Raw genomic sequence first — 23,437 nt, 5'->3', positions numbered from 1 at the left:
TGTATATTTGTGTGAGCATGTTTGCACAAGAGAGGCTCAGCTGGTTTCCCTGGCAGTGGAAACATACAGTATGTAAATACAGCCGTTGGCTCCACCTCCTGAGTTTAACAAGGTGAAGAAGGGAAGAAAACAAAGAGGGAAAGATGAGGGAGGATGGTGTATTCAGATAGCCACTGACCTGACATCTAGTGGCTGAACAAGGTAGGGAAAACACTGATTAACTCAGAGGAATGTGTTGCTTTCAAAGTGCAGCACACTCTTGTTTGAATGGGGGTGACACAGGGTGAGAGACGGAGAGAGGAGAAGGTCAGGACACAAGCAGGGGTCTGTCTAATCTGACCCTCCTCCTCCTCCTCATCCCCCATCCTGTTTACCTGTGAAGGGTTTGAAAGGAGCACTGTGTGTGTGTGTGTGTGTGTGTGTGTGTGTGTGTGTGTGTGTGTGTGTGTGTGTGTGTGTGTGTGTGTGTGTGTGTGTGTGTGTGTGTGTGTGTGTGTGTGTAAGGAAGAGGGGGTTGGCAGGAGTAGATAAAAGGGGCTGCCATCACTACACCTCCTTCTTAGAGAGGGCAAAGGAGAGCAACAATCCCACAAGACATTCACTGAGCATTAAACAAGGTCGTTTGGATCAGTAGGTGCACACATACAGACATGCCTTCTAAACTTTGGCTAGCTCTTTCTATGTGTCTTTTGCTACCAACCTCTGATGCTGGAAGACAGATGCCTAAACTTGCTGACAAGAAACTCTGCGCTGACTCTGAATGCAGCCGTAAGTAGCACACTGACCATCTTGTTTTTGCTGCTAGTGATTGCTGTGCTATAGTAGTTAACTAAATATGTTGTGGTCATATTATATACACTGAAGGCAGAAGAGTTGAAATGATAAGGCACAGGCAGAACCTTTAAATTTGATTTATGAAATATTGTAAATGATGCCTCTCTTCTTTCCCCAACTCTGAATTTACTGCGCATCACTCTCTCTCTGTTTTATTCCTGCACAGACCCTATCTTGATAGCTCAAGCGCTGCAGGATTACTACCCTGGAGACTGCAGGTTCATTCCCATCAGACAGGGGCAGCTCGTCTATGTCTATGCAATGCTGAAGGACAGAGGGAACCTTTTCTGGGCGGGCAGTGTGAGTGAAAAAAAAAGAAGTGACAATATCTACTTGTTTGACATGCCTCTTAACCACAAAATCTTACATAGGACTTGATGCATCTTTGTTACAGATCATGAGGGCATGACATATCCATGTGCAGCACTCACATTCATCTCTGAAAATTATTTTGTCAGGAACTTTTGTCTGTATTATCTATTTTCAGGTACAGGACTCTTATTATGGACAACAGGAGGCTCGTGTTGGCCACTTCCCCAGCAGTGTAGTGGAGGAGACGCACGCTCTCATGCCAGCCACCACTGAAGTCAAGACGACTGTGAGTGAACACACACACATATTCAAGCACACACACACACACACACACACACACACACACACACACACACACACACACACACACACACACACACACACACCATGGTCACTTTTGGATATTACATAGACTCATTTTCTGGAGATTTCTGGAGACTAACCATTACCTTAACCACTGACCCAACAATCAGCCTTTTTCCAATTGGGGACACAGCCTTTGGCAAGTTCCCAATTAACTGGTCCTAAGTCTGAAATTTGTCCCCAAAGGTAGTCTATGAAAGAGCACACACACATGCACAATGCAATACTTTCTCTTTACCATATACCTATATGTATCTTCTTATTTCCAGAAATGGGACTTCTACTGTAACTGAACTGGCCTTCACCAATGAAGAGAATGACCTTCTTGACATCACAAGATAACTGAAACATGTTTGCATATCAACAATGCTGATTTAGGGGGATATGGCCAACAGCTCTAGTAGATTGTAATCAGATTTAAACACAAACTCTTTAAGAAATCAGAAAATCTGAAGAAAGAACCGTTGCCGCTTGTAACTCTCTGCATCTGACTCCTAACGTCTGTTTTATTGATTGGTAGTCTTCTTGCCTGTACTCTGTTCTCTGTTTTGCAGATATTTCAAGTATTTTTGTTGCCAATGTAAACATTAAATACAGTGTTGAAGGAAGAAACAAATGTAAATGGTGTCATTTTTTCTCATTCCTGTAATATCTACTACAGCTACTACTTTTTACTGGTGATTATGTGTCACAAATGACAATTTGGCAACAAGCAATGTCATCTACAACCAGCAATAAAACAAATGGCAGTACTGATGCAGAAAACTAAAATAAGTTTTGCAGTACTGACTACTGAAAGAGTGATGACCTGACAAAATACAAATAAAAACCTTTCTGAGCTTATTAAACAAGAACATTTCCTGATTTGTCACCTTCTCGTCCCCAGTTCCACTGAATGAACATGGAAGTCTCTGGATATAAAAAAAACACACACAACAAGCCTATAAATGTCATATTTCATCATTTATTCTATTTGATATTTTCTGTGTTAATATGCCAGGGGGTTGTAAACCAATATGAAAGAATGATAAAGCTGTAATTCTTGCATCTACAAGCACATGTGTACTCACTCTCTTATGAAACTCTCTCTTTCTCTCTCTCTCTCTCTCTCTTTCTCTCTCTCTCACAAACACACAACACACACACACACACATGCTTTCCATAGCAGCTCAGAGGCCATGCTCCCCAGTGGAAAGGAGCCCAGTGATAAAAAGCTGTCCATCTCCAAATACAAGTTCTCTCCTTATCCACTACTCCTCCTCCTCCTCCTCCCCCCCCCCCCCCCCCCCGCTCATTCACCCTCACACACCTGGTCCCAAGTCCTTCGTAGCTTTTTTGTGAACACACAACTAAAAAAATTACTGTATATGCCTCCAGAGAACTCCCTCCTCCTAACACATACAGGAACCAACACTATCCTGTTTCAACAAGTAAACAAAGCACAGCTGTCATCTTACTCATACCCATCCAGACAGTACTGTGCACTGTAGATACAACAATATTAACATTTTTTTATGTTATTACCTTAGGAGGGCAATTTTGAGTCTTCTGAAACAAATATGTGCTGCAAGCTAGTTTGTGATTAAAAGTACCCAACATGTTCAATCAACAACAGCTTACAATTTAGTCACTTACAGGGGCCAGTACAGATATCATATAACATTCAAATGACTGCTGATTGGAATATAAACAAGTCAAATTCAAAATATGATTATACCTTAAATGTGCCTTTTACATACATGGTGTTGTGAATATCTTTGGCAGAGAGGTATGGTTTTAAGACTTGTGAGAATCACTCTTTGGAGCTCATTATCCTGCACTGTTAGACATATTAGTCTGAATTTAAAGCACCATTGTCTTGCAGATATATGAGTAATGGTGACTTAGGAGTTAGATACTGGTTTATTAGAAGGCACTTGCCCTTGTAAATGTCTAGATACTGTATGCATGCTCTTCCTATATGTGTACTGAACTGTAACAGGTTAAATATAAAAACAGGCAGTAGTTTAGGTTAGTAGTGAAACAGGGTTGAGGTCGCCCGACTCTGCTCTACATTTTCTGTTTCGCTGTTCCATCATCACTGGCTATGGGAATGCTGCGCTCTGGTCCAGGAGTTGACCGAGGTGCAGTGATTGTCAGCACACCATCAGATGACAGACTGGAGGTGATGTCAGCGCATGACACGTGGGCGGGAAGCTTGTACTTCCTCAGAAACTCTCTTGACACAAAGCCATGGTCATCCTGGAAACAGAATTAACCAGTATGTCAGTTAACTGTTAACAAATTGGTCATTTCTGCAGATCTGTACTGTCCCTCCAACCTGTCTTTCTTCATGATTGCCGTGTATTGTGATGAACTCGTCACTGACGTTGACAGACAGCTCCTCGGGTGAGAAATGCTTCACATCCAGATAAATGATGTAGCGATCCTTTTCTACGCGCATCTATACAGACAGCACACCTGTTAGCAATAGCACTGAGAAATTTTGTTGCACGCCTGCAGCCTGGAGTAGGCTGGGCACATAAACACACAATAGCTGTCATTTCAGGGCAAGAAAATTGTGACTCAGCAAGTGCAAATCTCACAAATAAAACATTTCTGAGTCAGCACATATTTTACAAGCTGCAGTATATTAGTTATCATGGCTGATGTTACGGTTAATACTATTAGAAGTGATACTAGTAATACATCTTCAGTTAGCAGTCAAGTTGTAGAAGTCAAGCACAAATGTGAATTTTATTTTACCTCACTGAATCCATTGTCAGGCCAGTTGAACCAGCGCATGAATGAAGGGCGCATCCAGGGGAAGGACCAGGAGAAAGGCCACATCATTGGCCAATCTGTGAGAGGTTCTGTCAAGGACATGTCAGAGAGTCGGTGTGGGAAAGCACGGCGGTACCAGGGATACTGGATGGGGATTTCCATGATGAGATTCCAGAAAAATGATGGATGTGAAGGAGGATGAATCTTGGTTTTGGAGGGGCTGAGATGGGTGCTGCTGTGCTCTCCTGCAGCACATTTATAGGCCTTTCCCTCCCCTCCCACCCCAGTTCTGTCCATGCATCCCCCTCCCCTCCACACCCGCCACACCCCCCACCCCATGCACTCTTGCATAGTGACCCTGCCAACAGGCTGATCTTTCTGGAACAATGATGTCAACTGTTTATCCCTCCATTGCCCTCATTGTTTCATCTGTCTGATTGTGACTGGTTGTCTCTCCCTCTTTCTCTTTAACTCTGTGTCTCTCCCTTCTCCCGGTCATGAGGGGACTCTGGCTAGGAATACTGCTGATGCCCTGATGCTCTTTCCCCAGGAAATGCCCCCGTCTGGATCTGTGTGTGTGTGTTTATTTGAGGAATAGCTGCCAGAGCATTAGCCTGCTGTGCTCCGAGTGCCAGAAGCTTTAGGTTTGTGTGCGGAGTGGAAGTGTGGTTGAATGGGAAATGATGAGTTTGTATGGGACAGAATTAGGTGACACTCTAAGCGTGTATAATTTTGCAATGAGCTCAGATGAAAAATATGAAGTCCCCTCCAACTGTCTAATAGTTTATATTTCTTTCAGTCCCTGCTTTATCTTCCAAGTCATTTTGTGGCTAGTGCAGGAGAATGATGCACATTAAATTTGTGTTATCTGCAAGCACTCAGATTTTACAGAAAAATTTAAACCATCATGCAACAACTGGCAGAGTGCAATCCTTTCCTTTTCCATCACCAAGCCATGGCATTAAGCCTGACTAACACATCTTATATTTATTTTCTAATACTGAAAACCAGGGAATCATCCAAGGGAAATCATGAATTGTGTTTTTCATCATCATTAACAGATTGTGCTGCATAATCATCTCATATTAATGTATGGTGACCGTGCTGTCATTTGGACGGGCCAAGATGAGTGTGGTGACAGAAGAAGAAACTATGTAACAATTACAGGATATACATAATAATTTATGCTAAAACATTGTGAACAAGTAAGAGTCATCATATCAGTGAAGGGCCTTACTAGTGTCTACACTACATCAACAGCCTATCTAAAGTTTCTAATCATTACCCAAGCCACCATTGCCAAGAAAGGCAAACATGGTCATGCTTTTATTCTAACTTTATTTGTAAATACTCTGCTAAATTAACTTTTTTAAAAACAAGTCCATATTTTTTCACTTTTCAGGTGTATAGCTGATATGATTTTATGTGTCTGGGTGTTTAATGTGGTGGCTGATTGTTGTCCTTAAAATATGAGTGCCTGGGGAGTAGCAGGACCAAACAGCCAGAATGAACTGAACAATGTCTCTTTAATAAAGATCAAGGCGTGCAGGCACCACAAAACAGAACAAAACCAGGCAGAAGAAGGTAGAGCAAAACTGAACAATACAGAGTACAGGATCCAACAAGACTGAACTGAAACTTAAATAAAAAAAAAAAACCTGAACCAACAAGTAGATGAGGTGCAGGTGGGGAATGAGGAGATTAATCAGGAGAATGGGAAAGAAGGTGGTAGGTTAGGGAAAACACTGGGGCAGGGCTAACAAGGATGATGCAGGGCAGGTATGGAGGGAAAAGCAGAACAGAAAACCAAGAAACCAGCAAACACAATCCTCTTCATAATTAACCAACATACATAAACCCATCTAAAAATATACACTAGTCACTACAACCCACAAACCCTTATTTACATCATGATGATGCAGTTATTCTAACGTGTTATTAAAATAAGAGAACAAGAGAACAATTTATTTAAATCTACACAAACAAATGTTAATGTTTGGAGGATGAGTTACAGAGAATCCAGCCATTGAGCAAACACAGTCAGTCTCTGGATAAAGATGTGTGCTAAATGCCTGAGTGTATACAGAGAGGACATGTAGAATGGATTATACATTGCTGCAACTTTAACTAATGTGTCAAACTCCTCAGTCACATTTCACAAGTAGTGTCAAACAATAGTCTATCAGTTTTCAATATCAGGCCAGCTCAACAAACAAAAGGGAAAAAGTCTGAAGACGTCTGGTGGATTGGTGGGGACACAGAGCCAGACTGGGACAGATATGTATCTATGTAACGTAATATTGGTTAAATGTGTTTAAGCAAACCGCCCTATTGCTAAGTAAAAGTAAACGTGCATGAGCCAGTCACAGTTAATTATTATACCTTTGGTGAAGCCATTGTTACGCTGCTTTCTTTAGCGTCGTTACCATGGTGACGTGCTTGCCTCGGTCGCTTTGAGCAGCTTGTTGTTGGATTTAAAGTAGTTAGTTTACAGGAGGAGGAGACGAAATACGTTATTTGGTTAAAATTACAGCTGTGACCACTGAAATGGACTTTCCAGCATCTTATTATGGGAAACTTGACAAAAGAAACCCAGTTATTTCAGCTTTTGAACGAGACATTAACTCGTTTATAACGCTGATGAGACGTGTAGCGTCCTCCACCAGCAGCGACAACAGCTCGTATGCTAAAGGGTAACGTTAACTGCTTGTTAATTTAGCTGGCTTTTAGTTAGCTAGTTTATCTTTATTCTACAGTCACAGTTACAGTTACAGTTTTACAACTTTAAGGTAGCGTTAGGTCATAAACATGTAGCTTAGACAGGTAGAAGAAAGGTTAATGCACATGATGTTACAAGAAAAGAATATTGCTTTGGGGACCCTATTTATATTTTTATAAGAATAATCCTGTTTACGTGACGTTTACCCCGGGGCCCAAGGTGTCTTTAAACCCCACAATCCCATCTCAGCAATGACTCAGGAGCTTGTTTGTGATTGTATTCTACTGCTTTTGCCAAATGAGAAAGCATAATTAGTATTAATTTAATGTAATTTGTCAATGATCATTCAAATTGATTGCTAAGGGTGCTTGATAGTCAACATACAGGAGAATACTACTACTACTCCAACTTTATAATATATTTCATATTAATTTGTCCTCTTGCCAGTCTGGTTACATTATACATTTTAACAGTATCCTGTTTTTAACTTTTTATCTTGAAGGATCAAAATCCTGGTGGAGATATGGAGAAACTACAAACATCGACTGCCTTCAAAGTTATACCAAGAGCATATGTTGCAGATTGCAGATTTTCTCTGTGGAATTAAGGTAAATGACAGAAGCCTAGATACTAATGCAACAGCTTTTCATTAAACACTTATTAAGTCTTACAGTACATTCAGGGTGGTGAAATGTCAAATGAAATCACAACCATTATTTTGTCTTTCTTCCCTGTCTTCTTTGTATGTAGCTGTACCAGTTGGCTCTGTGGCATGGCTACAGTCTCCACCTGCTGCAGTTCAGCTCAGTGAATATAACTGACATCACGGATGTGGACCACTTAATGACTTGCTTCTTCCCTGAAGGTTTTGATACAGACCAAGATACCCTTGACATGAAGGTATTGTGCCTGTTCAAGGTCTCCCTGAAGTGGAAAGCAAGCTATGCTTGTTGTGTTTTGTATTACCAAAAAATGTTGTCAAATTATATGTTGAGATGACATTACTATATACAGTGTCTATATGTTTATACTGTGTGTTTGTGTGTGTGTGTGTGTGTGTGTGTGTGTGTGTGTGTGTGTGTGTGTGTGTGTGTGTGTGTGTGTGTGTGTGTGTGTGTGTGCTACATGTGTGTGTATGCATGTGTAGATCTGTGCAATGCTGGGCTGTGTGCAGTGTGTATTTGAGCTGGAGAAAGGGCACAGCATCCTCGGCCAGAAGGGACTCTGTAAACTGCTGCAAGTGCTGAACTTCATCAGGATCATGATGCAGGCTTTTCAGCAACATGAGCACCTCTGTTGGCATATATATAATGGTATATTATTACAAGTGTTTTAGTCTTTTTGTCCAACAGAAATTTTCAGCAGAATAAACTGAGTAGTCAAAGTGAGAGACAGGACCAGAGGAGAATTTGAACATGTGCTAAGAAGGGAGGGTGTGTGAGGTTCTCTACTAGCTAGATTAACTTTGTGAGCAAAGTCTGTTCACAAACCCTAACATTCCCAGAAAAATGTTGGCACTTTGGTGAAGATTACATAGCATGCATCACCTAAATAATGACAATTTGTTGGTTATTTTAAGTAAGAAAGTGTACGATTCTACTATATTTGATTTCATATTATATTGTGGGTCTAACATCCTACTATATTTATTTTTTCATTCTGTCCCAGGTTCGTTACACATCTACAACATCTGCCGTTACCTGATGACCATGAATTGTAGTGCACAGGTACTTATATGTAAAATGGAGCTTTTAAATGAAATTATCTTATAAACATCCTTTTCAAAAGATTGCTTTTTTCCTATGTTTGGTGCACTCACTGTATGTGATGCAGGCTGTGAATCAGACTGGAACTCATATTATATTTTATAATGACTTCTGATCACTGAGGCCTTGGAAGATATGTAAAAACATAATTTTTCTATGCTTTTGGTTGGTGACCTTACCATCCCTCTGGTGTGTAAATTGGGTGAATTAGAGGGGCAGCATGCAACTCCTAAAATTGAGTGATACCTTTACTCAATGAATGATGTGATTACTTTAACATATAATGTAAATATGTCTGTGTTACTGTTGTTGCTGTCCTGTCCAGGCACTGGAGTACCTTTTGTGGGCAAGCATCAGTTTAGAGCTGTCGGTCCCTCTGATGACTGCTAAGTATCTGCCATGGATTGTTACACTCTACTGTGCTGTCTGCCACTGTTACTATGACAACCTTGCTACAGTGCAGGCAGAGGTGAAACACACACGTCATCTACATCCCGACACCTACAAACACATAATCTCTGAGATGTCAAAAACTAGGCTGATTTAATGAGTCACAAATACCACCTGTTGTTGGTCTGTGTGCAGATGTCTGTTAGCCAGCCCAGCAGGCAGCAGTTTATTTGTTGTTCATTTGCTTCAGAGAAGATTACTGAAGATCTATATAATAAAATTCTGCTTTGATGTTTATCTATCTGCTTTATCGAGATACCACTGCTCTCAACACAGGTTTAATTATTTATTCCTTGATTTCAGAGTGTTAAAAGAAACACTACTGGTGACATGTTTATTATGTATGGACATTTTCGTATGAAATTGAATCCACATATTGAATTCACATAGAGAAATGTCCTTTTCTGAATTTGTGGGTTTGTTTGTGTGTCTTTAAATGCTTTCAGGAATTTGCCAGGAGAGCCCTTGGAAAAATCAATGACCTTGCAGAGCTGGAGCAGCAGAGCGGAGTTCTCGCCACCAGAGAGACCCAGAGAGCTTTCAAAGAAGCCTCTATCAAGGCAGGAGACTCCTCTCATCAAAATACCTTCAATACTGTAACAGTGATTAAGTATGACAGATAATTCATACTTCCCAGTGACAGTGTGTATCACTGTCATCAGAGAAAAACATCTAAAAGGAGTACATTCCAATATAAAACCATAAGCAGTCTACATATCTAATCAAATTGCCATTTAAAGTTCAGTCCACACTGCCTAAGCATGAAAAGCTCATGCCTTATCAGATGTCACATGTTTCAGTGTCTTAAGACTACAATAGCCACCACGACACAGTATGTATGAATCGACACACTAAAGATTCATTGACTTTCTTGTGGCTTTCTGTACCCATGTAAACAGGTTGCTTTTGTTTTTCCTTTACAATTCTGATGCACTCTTCTTTGGTTTATGAAATTAAAGCTGATTTAGGGCTTTCTTTTTTCAGCTGGCAGCCATGATGTTCAAGCGAGCAGTGTTCGAGGCCAGGAAGAGACCCAAAAACATGTTCAGAGTCAAAACCAAAAGCACCCTGAAAGACATACCCAATGTAATGAGAACTGCTTAAATGCTGTATCATTATTATGTTAAATCTCATACTTAAGCGTACCGTCACTTTAAATAGTTTGTTCAATTATGTAATGTAATATTGTTATCTACTTCTTAAGCCTTACTTAACTGACTTTATTATAATGGACTTATTAGTGTGGATTTTGGTTAATAATTGTATGTGTTGTTGTTTTTGTAATGAATAATCAATTTAATTGTTTAACTTTTGTATATTTTTGTACATAATTGGTATTTCCCACTTACAGTATGGTTCCTTATTGCAATAACAGACGTCTCTCCCAGAGATCTATCTTTTAATTGTGTATTGGTTGTGGATGGCTTTTTGTGTTCATGGTCAACTAATTTTTTACTAAATGTAATTATTGTAACATTCCCTAAAATGCTATGCCTGCCTGTACATATTGTACTGTAGGTGCCATGGCCTCGTAACACAACAGAGCGCATGCTAATGGGCCTGTTTGACAGTAAGGCAGCACAATTCTTGGGAATCTTGGAGACACTCTGGGACAGCACCAAACGCCCTCTGCACACAAGGGTGTCAGATGAACCAGAGCTGCAGGAACTTGTCCTGGAGCTCCTGTCAGCTGGCATCAGTATATTATCTGGTTAGTAAATCAAACACATAACATACAGTTGTGGCAAATGCTTTAAAATGCTTAAAATGTATTTAAATTCAGGAATACCCCCTTTTTGTATAAATGTTTTATGTTCCTGTTGATTAAGGAACGGCAAGTGCAAGTGAGCAAAAGCGTGATGACCCCCCATGTATGTCTCTCAGTGCAATGACATCAACATCCCCTCTAATGGATTTAGCCATCACAGGTTAGTCACAGTTTTCCTTGTCCTCTTTTTTGACATCACAATCAACGTACTGTTAAGCAGTTTATGGTTTATGATGTGTTGCAAGGCATTTGTTTTGCACAGTGGTTTGGAAATCAGTGTTTGTTGCAGTAATATGTTCTGTTGTGTTTCTAGGAGAAAACAAAGTATCCTTCATGTCTGCAGTGAGGTTCATTAAGCTTTTGTTTCAGTACAAACAGCCAGATGCATTCACCCAACTTGCTGGAGAGATGCTGCAGGTTTTGTCTGTGAGTGGCACACAAGCGTCCATTGTTATTTCCATTATGCAGAAAAGGAGAATACATTCCACTTGTTGTGTTTCTGATTTGAGGTTAATCTGTGCTGTGTTTCTGAATAATCTGGACAGTGAGTGTCTCTTTGTGTCTCTTTGTGTCAGGGTGCGGAAGGTCAGTCATACAGGAAGGCAGAAACGGAGCTTGCTGTGCTTTACAGTTTCAACAGTCTGCAGTCCTCTCAGAGAAGTCATCCTAGAGAGGACAGCATAATCAATGGTAGTAATACAATAATTGTGCCACATATGGACTGATGTAGATCTTTAGGCATGTAAACTTTAGATAAAAAGGTTAATAGACACAGGATTTTTTTCTACAAAGGAGTGTCATAAACCATGTATTGCTTTTGACCAGACACTGATCCTTGAACAGCCCTCTTGCTTCTTTTCCTTGATTCTGTTTTTTTACGTTCAAAGCAAAAATAGTTTAAATGAGCAAAATGATGAAGGCTATTATTTATTTTTCCACTATTTTGCCAAGCTGCTATCAGCTATCACTTTGAATTATAATGTGGTTGTTTGATGTTTCCAACAGACAGACACAAGTCTTCAGTCTCAATGAGTGATGAGTTCATTGGCCTGGTAGACGCCTTGCACAAATCTGTTTGTGGCTTTGCTCCTGTAAGTTTCCATGTTGTGAGTGTGTTGGGGATTACTCTGTCAATAATTAGGGTTCAGATTAAAGATGCAGAGTTCAGATGAGGACTTTACAGTGTGTGTATTTACATACTGTTTGTGTGTGTTTCTGTAGGAGGTGCAACCGGATGGGGACCTGGTTTTGGAAGTTGTGTTATTTCTGTGGGGTAAGGTGAAGGTGGTGATGCAGAAGGATCAGCTCCAAAACTCAAACTTTGAGAAGGTTGATAATTACCACAAGGTATGTATTTAAAAAGGTCAACATTACTAAAACTGCTTTTTTTTTAATGAGTGAACAGGGGCACATTGTTGGGAAATAGAAAACTGCTACTTTTATCCTCTACAGTGAGCATAGATTTTTTTTATTTTTATAAATGCAATTTAGGAAGTTTAGAGTTGATTGACCGTTCATTTTGGCAGGAAACATGTAAATGACTTTATAATTAAATACAATTTCACATTATGTTTAATGTGTGCATCCACCTTATTTCTGTTTACATGTGGACATGTTTGCAGTGGGTGTGGTGCCTGTATATGCTGTGTGAGGTGGCCTTTGCCTTTGAACTAGCAACTGTTGACTGCATAATGACAGCAGAGATGATCCACACATTGGCCATACTGCTAGAGAGTGCAGCTGAACGCAATAAACAAACGCACTGTCCAGGTGAGAGAGTTCTACCATTTGTCTTGTTTCAGACAACTGAAATCTGATCATCCAGACTCCAGTATTTGGGATCTGGTAAACTACCAAAGTCACATATACCCTCTTGAGCACTACACCATACATTAGTATTCTCATGTCTTATGTCTAGCAGCTCATGTAGCAGATGATGATGGTGTGAAGCCAAACTCTTTCACTCTTCTTCAGGTATGTGAATTGATGGAATTCCTATAAATTTCCCTTGACTTTTTGGGAATGTTGTAGTGCTGCAAAAATAATTTTGCTCTCCTCAGCACGGTGGTAATTAGCAAACACAATGTGTTGTACAATATGTGTGTGTTTGCAGAGGTCAAGTACAGAGCTGCTCCAGAAGGTGTGTGAGGTGGTTAAAAGGGGTCTTGAAGCTCTGGCGAAGGGTGTAGCTACACTTATGCCCCAAAATTGCTCTTCAATCACTGACTTTGCCCTCATGCAGGTATGGGGTCAACCTGCTTGACGCTTGTGTCAAAGGGATTGGTAAAAGTTCTGTCTTTAGTTAACGGGACATCAGTATGGATTGAGAAAATACAAAAAAACATTGAGTGTTGATAAAAAACACATTTTCCTTTTGTTCTGATAGAAATTTAGTCCCATTCCTCTGTTGACTTCCCCACGTCCTTCATCAGAAGATGGAAATGGAGGAGATGAAACAAGTAAGAAGGAAAAAGAAGTTGAAACCAAGGCAGAATCAGATATCAAAAGCTCTAGACACACTCAGTCCACATGTGTGTCCCTGCTGGCGACAGACCTCCATCTGGAACTACACATAATCCACTGCAGGGCATTTCTCAAGTTACTGCAGCTAAATGCAGGTTAGACCCACTGCCACAAAGACAAATGTACTCATTGAAATCTCATCAGTGTTAGTATGAATAGAAATGGTCAGATTTCCTTACTCATGCTCTTGATGATTTACTAACAGATGTTGAAATCTCTGACAGTAAAAATCCAAGTTTGATGATTTATCGTGAGATTTTCTTTGTTGTTCTAGTTGTCGAGTCTGATCTGTTGGATCAGATCAAGAAGAACAAGGTGTCCAAAGCTCTTTTCCTGATGCAGAAAGCCTTGCTGGTGTACAACAGCATGGAACCAAATAAAAACAGCAAAACCAAGTTTCTGCTAGAGGTTACACAAACAATCACACTTTTCTAAACACACCCACAAAAATGCCTTTAACGTTAAATACATGACTTATCTCATATTTAATTTCCAGGAATACTATATAAGTATAAGGACTAAGGGTGTTGCCATTTTCTGACTTTTACTTCTAACCAGTGATTCAGGTGAGCTCTCAGGAGGTGTAATTCATATGTTTTTTTCCATGTGGTCTTGCCAGGAGGCCTCAACCCTGATAGAGAAAGCAGGTGTAGAGGAGAGAAAACTGTATATGTCCACCACCCCGAAGGCTCCAGCTGAAAATCAAGACAAAGGGTTGAAGGAGGAAAAAGAAAACCCTCCACCTCCCCCGATCCTACTCTCATGCACTGACCACTCTTTAACCTTTACCCCAGCACCTTACTACAGGGAGGGACAAGTGAGATTTTCTTTTAATTTTGTCATAAAGTTGTTAATAATGAGTAAATAATGCGCCACAGCTTCTATACTTGTCATGTTTTTCTATTGTTCTATTGTTTCTTTCCAGGTGTGCTGGTACCAGCTCTGCGGTCGAGCAGCTGAGGGAATTAACAGGAAAGTCCGCCTTGGAGACTACAGCCTGCCAGGAACTGGAAATCTGGTATAGTTTATCTCTTTCAGAGAGGAGTGTCCTTTCGAGCAGGATACATTTTTGTGATCTTGCATGACCTAGTGGGTGCCAGTGATATGAGGCCGGACTTTTGTGTGTTTCCAGGTACCAGCAGTATCTGGTGAGTGTGTGCTGAGGGTGGAGGGCCTGGAACCCAACCAGAAGTATATGTTTGCTGTAGCAGCCTACAACAGCCAGGGCAAGCTACTGGGCAACTCCATCGGAGAGACAACATTCCCGCTGCTAGCATCCATGCCAACATCACTGCTTTCCACATGGGCTCACTTGGCACAGGTACAGTTGTGTCCAACACCTCACCACTCTCCTCACTTGCTGGGACAATGTGCTTCTCCTGGAGAAAGCAATATCATGGCTAAAGCTTTTTTTTTACTCTGTCCTCAGATGGCATTTCAAACAGAGCAGTACGACGTAGCAAAGAGAGCCTGCAGGGAACTGTGGAGCCACTATACCTTCTCCGACCCACACAGCACACGTGATAGACTCGCTACCACAGGGTGAGAAGGAAAAACATATATGTACATGCATACATTTTTATTTCCTTTCATTTGCTTATTTCATTTTACCGTATTCCCAATGACCATGCTGAAGGCTGCATATCCAGACCCTGCAACACTCGTCTCCTCTCCTGTGTCAGTTGTTCCTCACTTCCATCTTCATTGAGACAGAGATCAACATTCAGCAGGGATCGCTCTATTGTGATTCAAGCAGTGACAATGGACTGTTTATCTGGGAGCAGGTAATTTATCTATGTAGAGAAGTGTTTGTCGCGTAATCTGTGTTAGCCACACAGTAATGTTATGCTTTGCTTTTATTGATAAGAAAAAGCTTTATATCTCTTAAACTGACATGAACATAAATGTTGTATGTGCGTGCGTATGCAGGAAGCCAGACTGGCAGAATGTGAAAGAATGCTGGTGGCCATAGACGTGGCGATGTGGTTAAGTGACAGCAGTGCTGCCTTGCAAGCAGTAGTAAGCTGTTACAGCCTCTTGGCCCCTCTAATCTTCCATCAGATCGCTTGCGACCCTGTAGTACAAGTATGCAATAAGTCTTTATTTTCTGTGTTTGCTTTGTTCACAGTGTAACATTATACAAACTACAAATCATTTATTAACGTATGTGAGTGTTTATGCTTGTGTTCTATTGCTTAGGTGCTTACAAAATGCCTGATAGTTTTGGAAGAGAATTCAGCTCTTCTCAAACAAAAATGGACAGGAAACACTTCAGAGTCACTGATACACATGATAGCTTGCATCACTTACTACCTGTCTAAGGTTTGTATGCATGTGTATGTGTAAAATGTATACTCTTTGTACAGTGTAGATTTCAGTGGTCACAAAATATTTATGTGAGCTACATGACAGAAATCAACATCAACTCATCCAAAAAAAACAACTTGTTCAAGATTTGTGGCATCAATGACTGTTCTTCGCCAAAATTACTTGCTACAATCTTATTGGGATATTTTGATATGTATGTACTAAATACTGTAATATTCTTAATATTCTCTTAATATACCATATATTTCCCATTTTTACATAGTATACTAGTACTTTGATTTATGCATTACATAATGTATTTGATGATTAGCAGACACACTCATCCACAGTGACATAATTGCAACTATAGAATAAACTTTGATTCCCAGGTCACCCAAATAATAAGCAACCATATTTTTACATAATTTATCATCTTATCCTCCTTGGCCAGGCATTACGTGTCCTAAAGGAGCCTCAGAGGGCATCTGCACTGATGGACTGTGGTCGTACACTGCTCCAGGATGTCTTTGATGCCCAGCTGCAGATCAGTAGAGTTGCCAACAAAGCTGTGGGTGTAAGACACAGTGGGAAAGTGTTGATTTATTTAATGATTTATATAACTCCTAGAATGACGAGAGATGAAATGAATGTAGTATGATTACCCTATATAGTTTCATAGTTTTGCGAAAGACATATTATTACATTATGTTTTTGTATTACAGAATTTTAATATACACCAAATGAAGAATTTTTTTTCCTCACTTCTAGTGTTTCTGTTTTCTGTGTGTTTATGTGTGTAGTCTAAGAGAGTAGATGCTGCTGCAATCAAGGATGAAATGAATATAAGTCTTCAGCTTAAGGCACTGCATGGGAAGAACAAGATAAGGTTCACATCAGAGGCAGCTGTTTCTCCAGACCATGGTAACACACAAAAACAGACACAGACACTGGTCTCATTGACTTTTTAAAATTACATGCATGATTCCTTAGTAACCTAATTCACTAAAACTAACACTGGTATGTCACACGCCTCTGTATGAATATCCAATCCAAACATTTTATTCAATTTTCAAACCTGGCTAACTTGTTTTGTGAATGATGACTAGACCAAGCAAAACAGATGATACTGCACATACAGTAACAGTCAAAAGTTTGGACATTCTTTGTCATTCAATAGAATTGGAGAGTGTTTCCAAACATTGACTGGTATTATAGACCCAAATATTATTTGTCTATACTGAATAGTCTTTGTTTCTGTAGAGATTTCACGCCCACTGACTGGCTGTGAGGATCCTGCTGTACTGTACGATCGGATCTCCAGCAGCACATTAAAGGATGCCTATCAAGACGGTAAGTGGCATGCACTCACTTACATTTTTTATGAATAATCAGTTCATTCACTCGTGTTTTTGTGTGTGCATTCTTGATAGTGATGAAGCTCAGACGCAAGGCATATTTCATTGAGTTTGCTGCACTACTAATCCAGAGAACCATGGAAGAAGGCCATACAGACCTTGTGTTAAAGTGGGGGCAAACCATACTCGAATTTCTTTGCAGGTACGCTGTTACTGCACACCTGATTTAAAAAAAAGACAAAACTGAAAATTTCAGCTTTAAAAAAATGCACTACTGTCCTCTTACTACGTGAATCTTACCTCAGTTTTTCATTTACTTATTATGGATATTAGCTGCTTATATTTGCATAAGATAAAGACTTGACTGCATGTGAATGGTTCTCTCTTTGTCAGACGTGATGAGGTGATGGGACTGTCCACAAAGTGTTTGGAGGGAAACGGTCAGAGTAAAAGAAAGAGTAGTGTTCAGACTCTGAAAGGAAATGAACCACCCCAGGTAACAATAACATGCACATAAATACACAACACATACAAAGACATAAAATATCCTGAACATTTATCCCATATTGAACACAAGTGCATGTGTTATTTGTATGTCACTTTATAGATGATGATCTAATAGGCAGCCTGTGTTGGCATCTCTCCAGGTTGCAGATGATGTCCCTCTGGCATCATTACCAAACCTTGCCAAGTTTACATTCTCTTGAATTTACAATATTTATCAATGTGTTTTGCTGTTTGTTTAAGCACAAATAAAACCAGTCCTTTTATGTGGGGAAAAGTGTGTTTTTGACATTGTAAAGTTGTCACAACCTACTGTGCCGCCATATGGGCAACACATTCTTTCTGGATTAAAAAAAGGCAAAAAAAAAATGAATGAGCTATTAAATTACATTTTAATTATTCAGTATTGTTGTCCCTTTGTCTTAAATACTTGTCTTAAATGCAATTTTAAATAATATTAATACTTGGGTTGCTTTTTGTAACAGAACAAGAACACATCTTCTCATGATGATGTGAGAAAAAGACTAAAGCAGAAAATGCCACCCAGCATGCTTCAGAAAGTGAGAACTAACAGGTACAGTGTGTATGTGTGTGTGTGTGTGTGTTTGTTATGTGTTGGGGATGTCTGTGTTTTTGTGTAATTATGCATGTGGGTTGACGTCTCTTTGTATAGGGAGATGCAGGCTGTGGAGAACCTGCTGACCTTGTTGTCGTCTGTGGTGCAACGCCACAAGAAACAGTTTCAGCTCAGGAACATGTGCTGTGAGGAGAGAGTGTGGAAGTCACACCTCAACTACAGCTTGGCTCACGCACATTTAGCAGTTTTTTATCAGGCACTGAACCAGCTGCTTGGAGGAGACCTACAGCACAGGTTCGCACACAAGATACTGGACACTTAAATTCACTTTTGTCTGTGTTTTTCCAGGAACTATTGATTAAATCCATCACCATTTGTGTCTGTCACACCTATAGCTAAATCAGCACTTAAAAGATTTTTTGGACAGATATGGGAAACATTAACTGGCTCAACACATTGCTATGATCATGTTAGGACTAAGAGACATATATTAACTGACTGGTTATTTTTAGTCATTATTGTCATGATTTGTTTTAAAAATATGAATTATTCTACATACACTGTGTATTCTATGCCTATAATATATGCGTATATGCTTTGTCTCAGGTACAGCCAGTTAAATCCATTGTGTTTCTCTCTGGCCTACACTGGTATCCTTGTGCAGCGGAGGAACTCACAACAACAGTCCTCTAAATGTGAGGTTGTCTCTGAGAGAGACTCCTCTCACTCCGTTGTCAGGGATTATGTGATGACTGCACACAAAGACAGAAACAAAAAGGAGGGTGAGGGATATGACACTTACATATTTGAAGAAAAGTTCTCACCTGGTCGGTTTTTCATTACTTGTCTTCCCCCTTTCTTACAGAAGCTAGAGTTCATGACTCTCCCACAGATAAGAGTTATGAGCAGGGAGAGGACCCCTCTCAGTCTGTTCACCAGCAGTTAGAGATTCAGAAACGCACTTCTGCCTTGCTGCTGGACTCACTTAAAAATGCTGCTTTACATCTTCGAAGGGCCATGGTACCATACACACATGCACAGATATACACTCATACACAGATACACAAATGGTGAAATTACATGTGACCAGGCAATCTACATTAAGTCTTGTTAACTGTAGGTATCTTTGTATAAAAACCACAAATCTATTATTTGTATTTATTCTGTTGTTCAGTCACAGTCAATGCTAATTTATTTTATTAAATTGTGTGTGATGTATTGTGTTTTATGTATCTATTATTAATCTTTTTCAGGTGTTGGCCCACCGTGGCAGCCACTGGACCACTCTGCAGACTGTGTGTCAGACTGCATGGGATCAAAACTGCAGAATTGCTGTATTAATACAGAGAGCTGCTCAGGTCAAACCTCCCTTCCCGCTTACAGCAGACCAGCTGCACACCACTTTCACCCCTCTACTTGTGCTGTCTACTGACTTAATCATGGACATGCTAAACAGACTAGGGGTAAGTGCTACTTACAGTTATATGCACAAAGACTTTTTTAGAAACTCCACTCAAGGCAAGATAATTCCAGACAAAACCACTATAATGCAAAGTGTGCTGCGATCTATAGGCTGCCACTGATTGCTATGTTCACTGCAGTTTGCATCTTGTCATCTGCACAAATAAAAGGTAAAGATGATACAGTCCTGTTTATTAGTCTCATTTCTTTTTTCGCTGTCTTTTCCAGCTGTGGAGTTTGTATGATAGTGACTTAACCGAGGAGGAGCTAGAGTCCAGTCTTCACTTCTCAGGCCCGCTTGATGACAGCACACAGGTGGACCTGCGTTGGGTCCGCACCTTGGTGTTGCACACTCTGGAGCGGCTCCATGACAGTGGCAAATGGGAAAGCCTGGCCCACTTTGCCTTACTTTTCAACTCATACACACGGTGAATAAGAAACATTTTTTATTTCTGTTTCAATAAAGCACTGATTATGTGGATATCATAAAGAAATTGTATAAAATATGTACAGTATTTATAAATAGATTTTGTGTGGGAACATTCAAGAGAGAGAGAGATGAAAAATGAAAAAATCATATCATTAAATTTAATTTAAGTTGAGCTTTTCAATTTTAAGACTTTATTAAAGAAAAGGAAAGAACAGAAACATGCTGTCAGTATAGGAAGCCATGAAAAGACAGGCACATACTCACATTGGTATAATATACAGAAATCATTCAAAACACATTAACTGAATCTCTCATGGTTTCATAGAAAACATTGTTCTTTTTATGACTTAAAATTGACATATGTATGTCTATCCTAGTGAGCGTTATGCCTTGATGGTAACTCCCCTACTAGTCCTCACTCAGAGGAGACTGCTTGAAAGGATTAGCTGTTTTGGTGGGCCTGCAGTCCCACAACCTCACCATGTCAAGACAGAGAAGGCCACTGGCAAGCAGGTAGCGTATACATCAACACACAAACATGTTTAAGCATTTTATAAATGATCAAAAGGCATACTAAATTCCAAATTATCCCAATCTGTATGTGCTTGTGGTGCCTTCTTTTCTTTTTCAGGTAACTTACAGGAGCTACGTAGGCTGCCAGCTGCTCAGTGGGTGGACCCTACAATCTTTGAGCCGCAAAAAAGCACCACTCACAAACCTTACGCCTCGAGACACAATTGAGCTTAAAGGTTTGGACACCTAGATTCAACTAATTAACAAATAATATTGGAATGGTGAAAGATACTACATAAGGAGAAATAATATGAGATATTAAGAATTGAGCAAACTTACTCAAATAGATTAAAACTACAAAGATCAGAGGGCGGACATGTTGTTTGTTATGATGTATGATGTTTTTAATGTGCATATGTTTTGTGTATAAGGTGCAGGGATGCAGCACTCCATGTCCCTTGTGTGTGTTCCTTTGGATGTGGAAGACACACTGCGCTGTTACCGTCAAGCTCTTGAGAGAAGACCTCATTGTCTTCACGTCTTCCAGCATAGCCGCTCATTACTGATGCTGCTTCTAGCATACACACAGTCTTGTGAGTTCAATGCTGATAGAGTAGACATACAAAAGTAGCGAGACAGGAACTGTTTTAAACTCACATTGTTTTCACTGTATGTGTCTCTCTCCAGGCTTTGCAGCACAGTTGCGGCACTGTCAGAGCAGAAGTGTCAGCCATTCTGCAAGCCTGGTTGATTTCAGTCCTATGGTTATGCCAACTCCAAACATCCAACCTTGCGACCTGACGGAGGAGGACTACACTACTCCAAAGGCTCTCTACAGCCTCCCTGTCAGCCCTGACCATATGCCCACTGTCATTGCTGCATACTCCACATCAATTAGTAAGAACAAAAAATACAGCCAAGCTAAATGACAAGATAGCATGAAATTACTGTATGAAGTATTCAGGCTGTCAGGGTCTTACTTTTCCTTCCCGTCTCAATCCAACTTTTCTTTAGAGTATCTCGAGGCCAACAGCCACGACTCCCTCAGAGTTTTGGCACTGCATGAAATGGGAAACCTGCACTTCTATAATGGAAACACACGGTAGGAAATCTATTTTATCTCTGGAGCATGTTTGTGAGTGTTGAAACAAGTCTGTAGCCTATTACTGAATACATTTTTACCAATTATACAGCAACAAACTTAGATAAACAGATGGAATTTCTTTACATTCTCACAATATTTTTGTTTGTTCTGTTTTATCTCCAGGGCAGCATACTCATACTGGAGCAAAGCTGTAGATTCTGCTTTACAGAACTCAGGTGTGGTAGAGAAATGGGATGGTGTGTCCTTTGGTGGTGGCACCCTGCAACAAATCCTGAAACAGGCTGGCATCTGGGGATGTCTACAGGCTGCTGGGCTCACTGCTAAGATTGCACAGTAGGTTCCAGTGATATCATAGATTTGGTGTTTTTGTGTGTGTGTGTTTCATTCATATTTTATGCCATTAAAGCCCAATTTCACATGAGGGATGTGTTTTGATCTTCAGGTATATCTTAACTTCTGATATCAGCCAGCGGACCAAGTGCTGTCTCTTGTCTGCTCACCTCTTTAAGGTAATATCTTTAATATCTCTCAAACATGATTTACTTTACTTTTGTTGCTGAATGCACTATTAAGGAAATGATGATAGGAGGTGTTTTTGCTGTTCTGATTGTATACCATATGGTTTATTGTGTATTCATTTCCCTAGTGTGTGCTGTGTTGCTCCCTGGCTCAGCCCCAGGCCGACCTACAGTACGCTTCCCACAGCATTGGAGATGAACTGCTCCCCGGAGTCGACCTTTTCTCGGAACCCCACAGGGTTCACCTCGGCACCACTGTAACCAGCCTCAACTTTATCTGTCACTGGCTTTTCACCACAGGCTACCACATCACGGTACACACATAAACACATGTAGTTAAGCGTTGTCTGTCTCTCTGTCTTCATTTTAAACTGCAATGCTCAGGATAAATAATTGACTTAGTATTTAATTATGTCTGCAATTTCAGCTTCTGCCCATGCTGGCCCTTTACCTATATTTTGTGGGAACTGTGTGCAGGGATGTACAACACTTTGTTGAGGGCAAAATACTTAAGGTCAGCATCTGTGTTTCCTATATGCACATTTAAATGTCTTTCCTCTTATATTTTGTAGTGGAGTTTTTAATCTGGGTTGGTGTTTTCTGCAGATACAAGCTCTTACTGAACTGTGTCTGTTCACTGAAGCTATAAAAGAGGCAGTTCAGGTAATACATGGAACAGGGGTTTGTCTGCCAAATGGACACTACATCAACCAAGACAATCTCCAAGTATGTACACACACACTTTTGCTTCTCTAACCCTGTTTAAACTGGTAATGTAAGACCTTCAACTGGCTATTGTTGACAGTGTGTAACTTTAGGGTGCACCTTTAGTTAAAATTTAGGCCTTGTAGATATGATTCTTTCATGGAATATGTGGAATATGGTTGTGTGTGTGCAACCATATTGGAGAGATAAGGTTGTCTGTTTCATCTGATCAAATTTGAACATTACTGGACTGTATTGCTGGATTTGTTTTGCAAAATATTTGCAATAATAATACAGTATTGCAAATATTGTCATGGTGTTTGTTTATTCATTCCGTAATTTAAGCAGCTATCACAGATTCACTGCTGTAAACCGTTGTAACACATTGTACTTGTTGTACAGCCTCTGAAGACGTTCCACTGCAGCAAGTCTCTCTTGGATAACACTGAGGTACTTTCTGTAGA

The 23,437-nt window shown here is 40.1% G+C and overlaps 3 protein-coding genes across 3 annotated transcripts in view; 2 read left to right on the top strand and 1 right to left on the bottom strand.

The window, feature by feature from the left end:
- Window positions 1-599: 599 nt before the first annotated feature.
- mia (MIA SH3 domain containing) lies at window positions 600-1,889 on the top strand. Its single transcript, XM_062433419.1, has 4 exons — window positions 600-768; window positions 1,001-1,134; window positions 1,322-1,432; window positions 1,779-1,889. The coding sequence occupies exons 1-4, from the start codon at window positions 651-653 to the stop codon at window positions 1,800-1,802; spliced, it is 387 nt and encodes a 128-aa protein (XP_062289403.1). The 5' UTR covers window positions 600-650; the 3' UTR covers window positions 1,803-1,889.
- A 1,669-nt stretch (window positions 1,890-3,558) lies between these two features.
- On the bottom strand, window positions 3,559-4,491 carry LOC133994198 (alpha-crystallin B chain-like). The gene is made up of 3 exons (XM_062433418.1): window positions 4,255-4,491; window positions 3,830-3,952; window positions 3,559-3,750 (listed from the first exon to the last, which is right to left on the bottom strand). Exons 1-3 carry the CDS (start codon window positions 4,432-4,434, stop codon window positions 3,559-3,561), a joined length of 495 nt encoding a protein of 164 aa, XP_062289402.1. The 5' UTR covers window positions 4,435-4,491.
- Window positions 4,492-6,819: 2,328 nt separating this feature from the next.
- Window positions 6,820-23,437, top strand: part of LOC133994419 (cilia- and flagella-associated protein 54-like) — a 67,448-nt gene continuing 50,830 nt past the window's right edge. The window contains exons 1-48 of the mRNA XM_062433670.1: window positions 6,820-6,965; window positions 7,494-7,599; window positions 7,742-7,891; window positions 8,139-8,304; window positions 8,660-8,718; window positions 9,083-9,226; window positions 9,654-9,767; window positions 10,192-10,293; window positions 10,726-10,918; window positions 11,037-11,135; window positions 11,289-11,401; window positions 11,551-11,665; window positions 11,981-12,066; window positions 12,197-12,322; window positions 12,598-12,745; window positions 12,894-12,949; window positions 13,089-13,217; window positions 13,443-13,593; window positions 13,773-13,906; window positions 14,118-14,315; window positions 14,424-14,516; window positions 14,631-14,819; window positions 14,928-15,040; window positions 15,135-15,282; window positions 15,428-15,583; window positions 15,698-15,820; window positions 16,257-16,379; window positions 16,660-16,726; window positions 17,066-17,155; window positions 17,236-17,362; window positions 17,554-17,656; window positions 18,150-18,238; window positions 18,338-18,535; window positions 18,848-19,023; window positions 19,110-19,261; window positions 19,495-19,704; window positions 19,931-20,130; window positions 20,510-20,645; window positions 20,764-20,881; window positions 21,077-21,238; window positions 21,333-21,542; window positions 21,660-21,747; window positions 21,913-22,083; window positions 22,193-22,259; window positions 22,397-22,582; window positions 22,696-22,782; window positions 22,875-22,994; window positions 23,376-23,423. Coding sequence (XP_062289654.1) covers window positions 6,820-6,965; window positions 7,494-7,599; window positions 7,742-7,891; window positions 8,139-8,304; window positions 8,660-8,718; window positions 9,083-9,226; window positions 9,654-9,767; window positions 10,192-10,293; window positions 10,726-10,918; window positions 11,037-11,135; window positions 11,289-11,401; window positions 11,551-11,665; window positions 11,981-12,066; window positions 12,197-12,322; window positions 12,598-12,745; window positions 12,894-12,949; window positions 13,089-13,217; window positions 13,443-13,593; window positions 13,773-13,906; window positions 14,118-14,315; window positions 14,424-14,516; window positions 14,631-14,819; window positions 14,928-15,040; window positions 15,135-15,282; window positions 15,428-15,583; window positions 15,698-15,820; window positions 16,257-16,379; window positions 16,660-16,726; window positions 17,066-17,155; window positions 17,236-17,362; window positions 17,554-17,656; window positions 18,150-18,238; window positions 18,338-18,535; window positions 18,848-19,023; window positions 19,110-19,261; window positions 19,495-19,704; window positions 19,931-20,130; window positions 20,510-20,645; window positions 20,764-20,881; window positions 21,077-21,238; window positions 21,333-21,542; window positions 21,660-21,747; window positions 21,913-22,083; window positions 22,193-22,259; window positions 22,397-22,582; window positions 22,696-22,782; window positions 22,875-22,994; window positions 23,376-23,423 — 6,285 coding nt within the window. The remainder of the gene's footprint in view (window positions 6,966-7,493; window positions 7,600-7,741; window positions 7,892-8,138; window positions 8,305-8,659; window positions 8,719-9,082; window positions 9,227-9,653; window positions 9,768-10,191; window positions 10,294-10,725; window positions 10,919-11,036; window positions 11,136-11,288; window positions 11,402-11,550; window positions 11,666-11,980; window positions 12,067-12,196; window positions 12,323-12,597; window positions 12,746-12,893; window positions 12,950-13,088; window positions 13,218-13,442; window positions 13,594-13,772; window positions 13,907-14,117; window positions 14,316-14,423; window positions 14,517-14,630; window positions 14,820-14,927; window positions 15,041-15,134; window positions 15,283-15,427; window positions 15,584-15,697; window positions 15,821-16,256; window positions 16,380-16,659; window positions 16,727-17,065; window positions 17,156-17,235; window positions 17,363-17,553; window positions 17,657-18,149; window positions 18,239-18,337; window positions 18,536-18,847; window positions 19,024-19,109; window positions 19,262-19,494; window positions 19,705-19,930; window positions 20,131-20,509; window positions 20,646-20,763; window positions 20,882-21,076; window positions 21,239-21,332; window positions 21,543-21,659; window positions 21,748-21,912; window positions 22,084-22,192; window positions 22,260-22,396; window positions 22,583-22,695; window positions 22,783-22,874; window positions 22,995-23,375; window positions 23,424-23,437) is intronic.

Source organism: Scomber scombrus, chromosome 14 (genome assembly GCF_963691925.1).
Source record: "Scomber scombrus chromosome 14, fScoSco1.1, whole genome shotgun sequence".
In the NCBI taxonomy this organism is placed as follows: Eukaryota; Metazoa; Chordata; class Actinopteri; order Scombriformes; family Scombridae; genus Scomber; species Scomber scombrus.
Note: the sequence above shows the minus strand (reverse complement) of the source record. Positions and strands in the feature narration are given on the sequence as shown.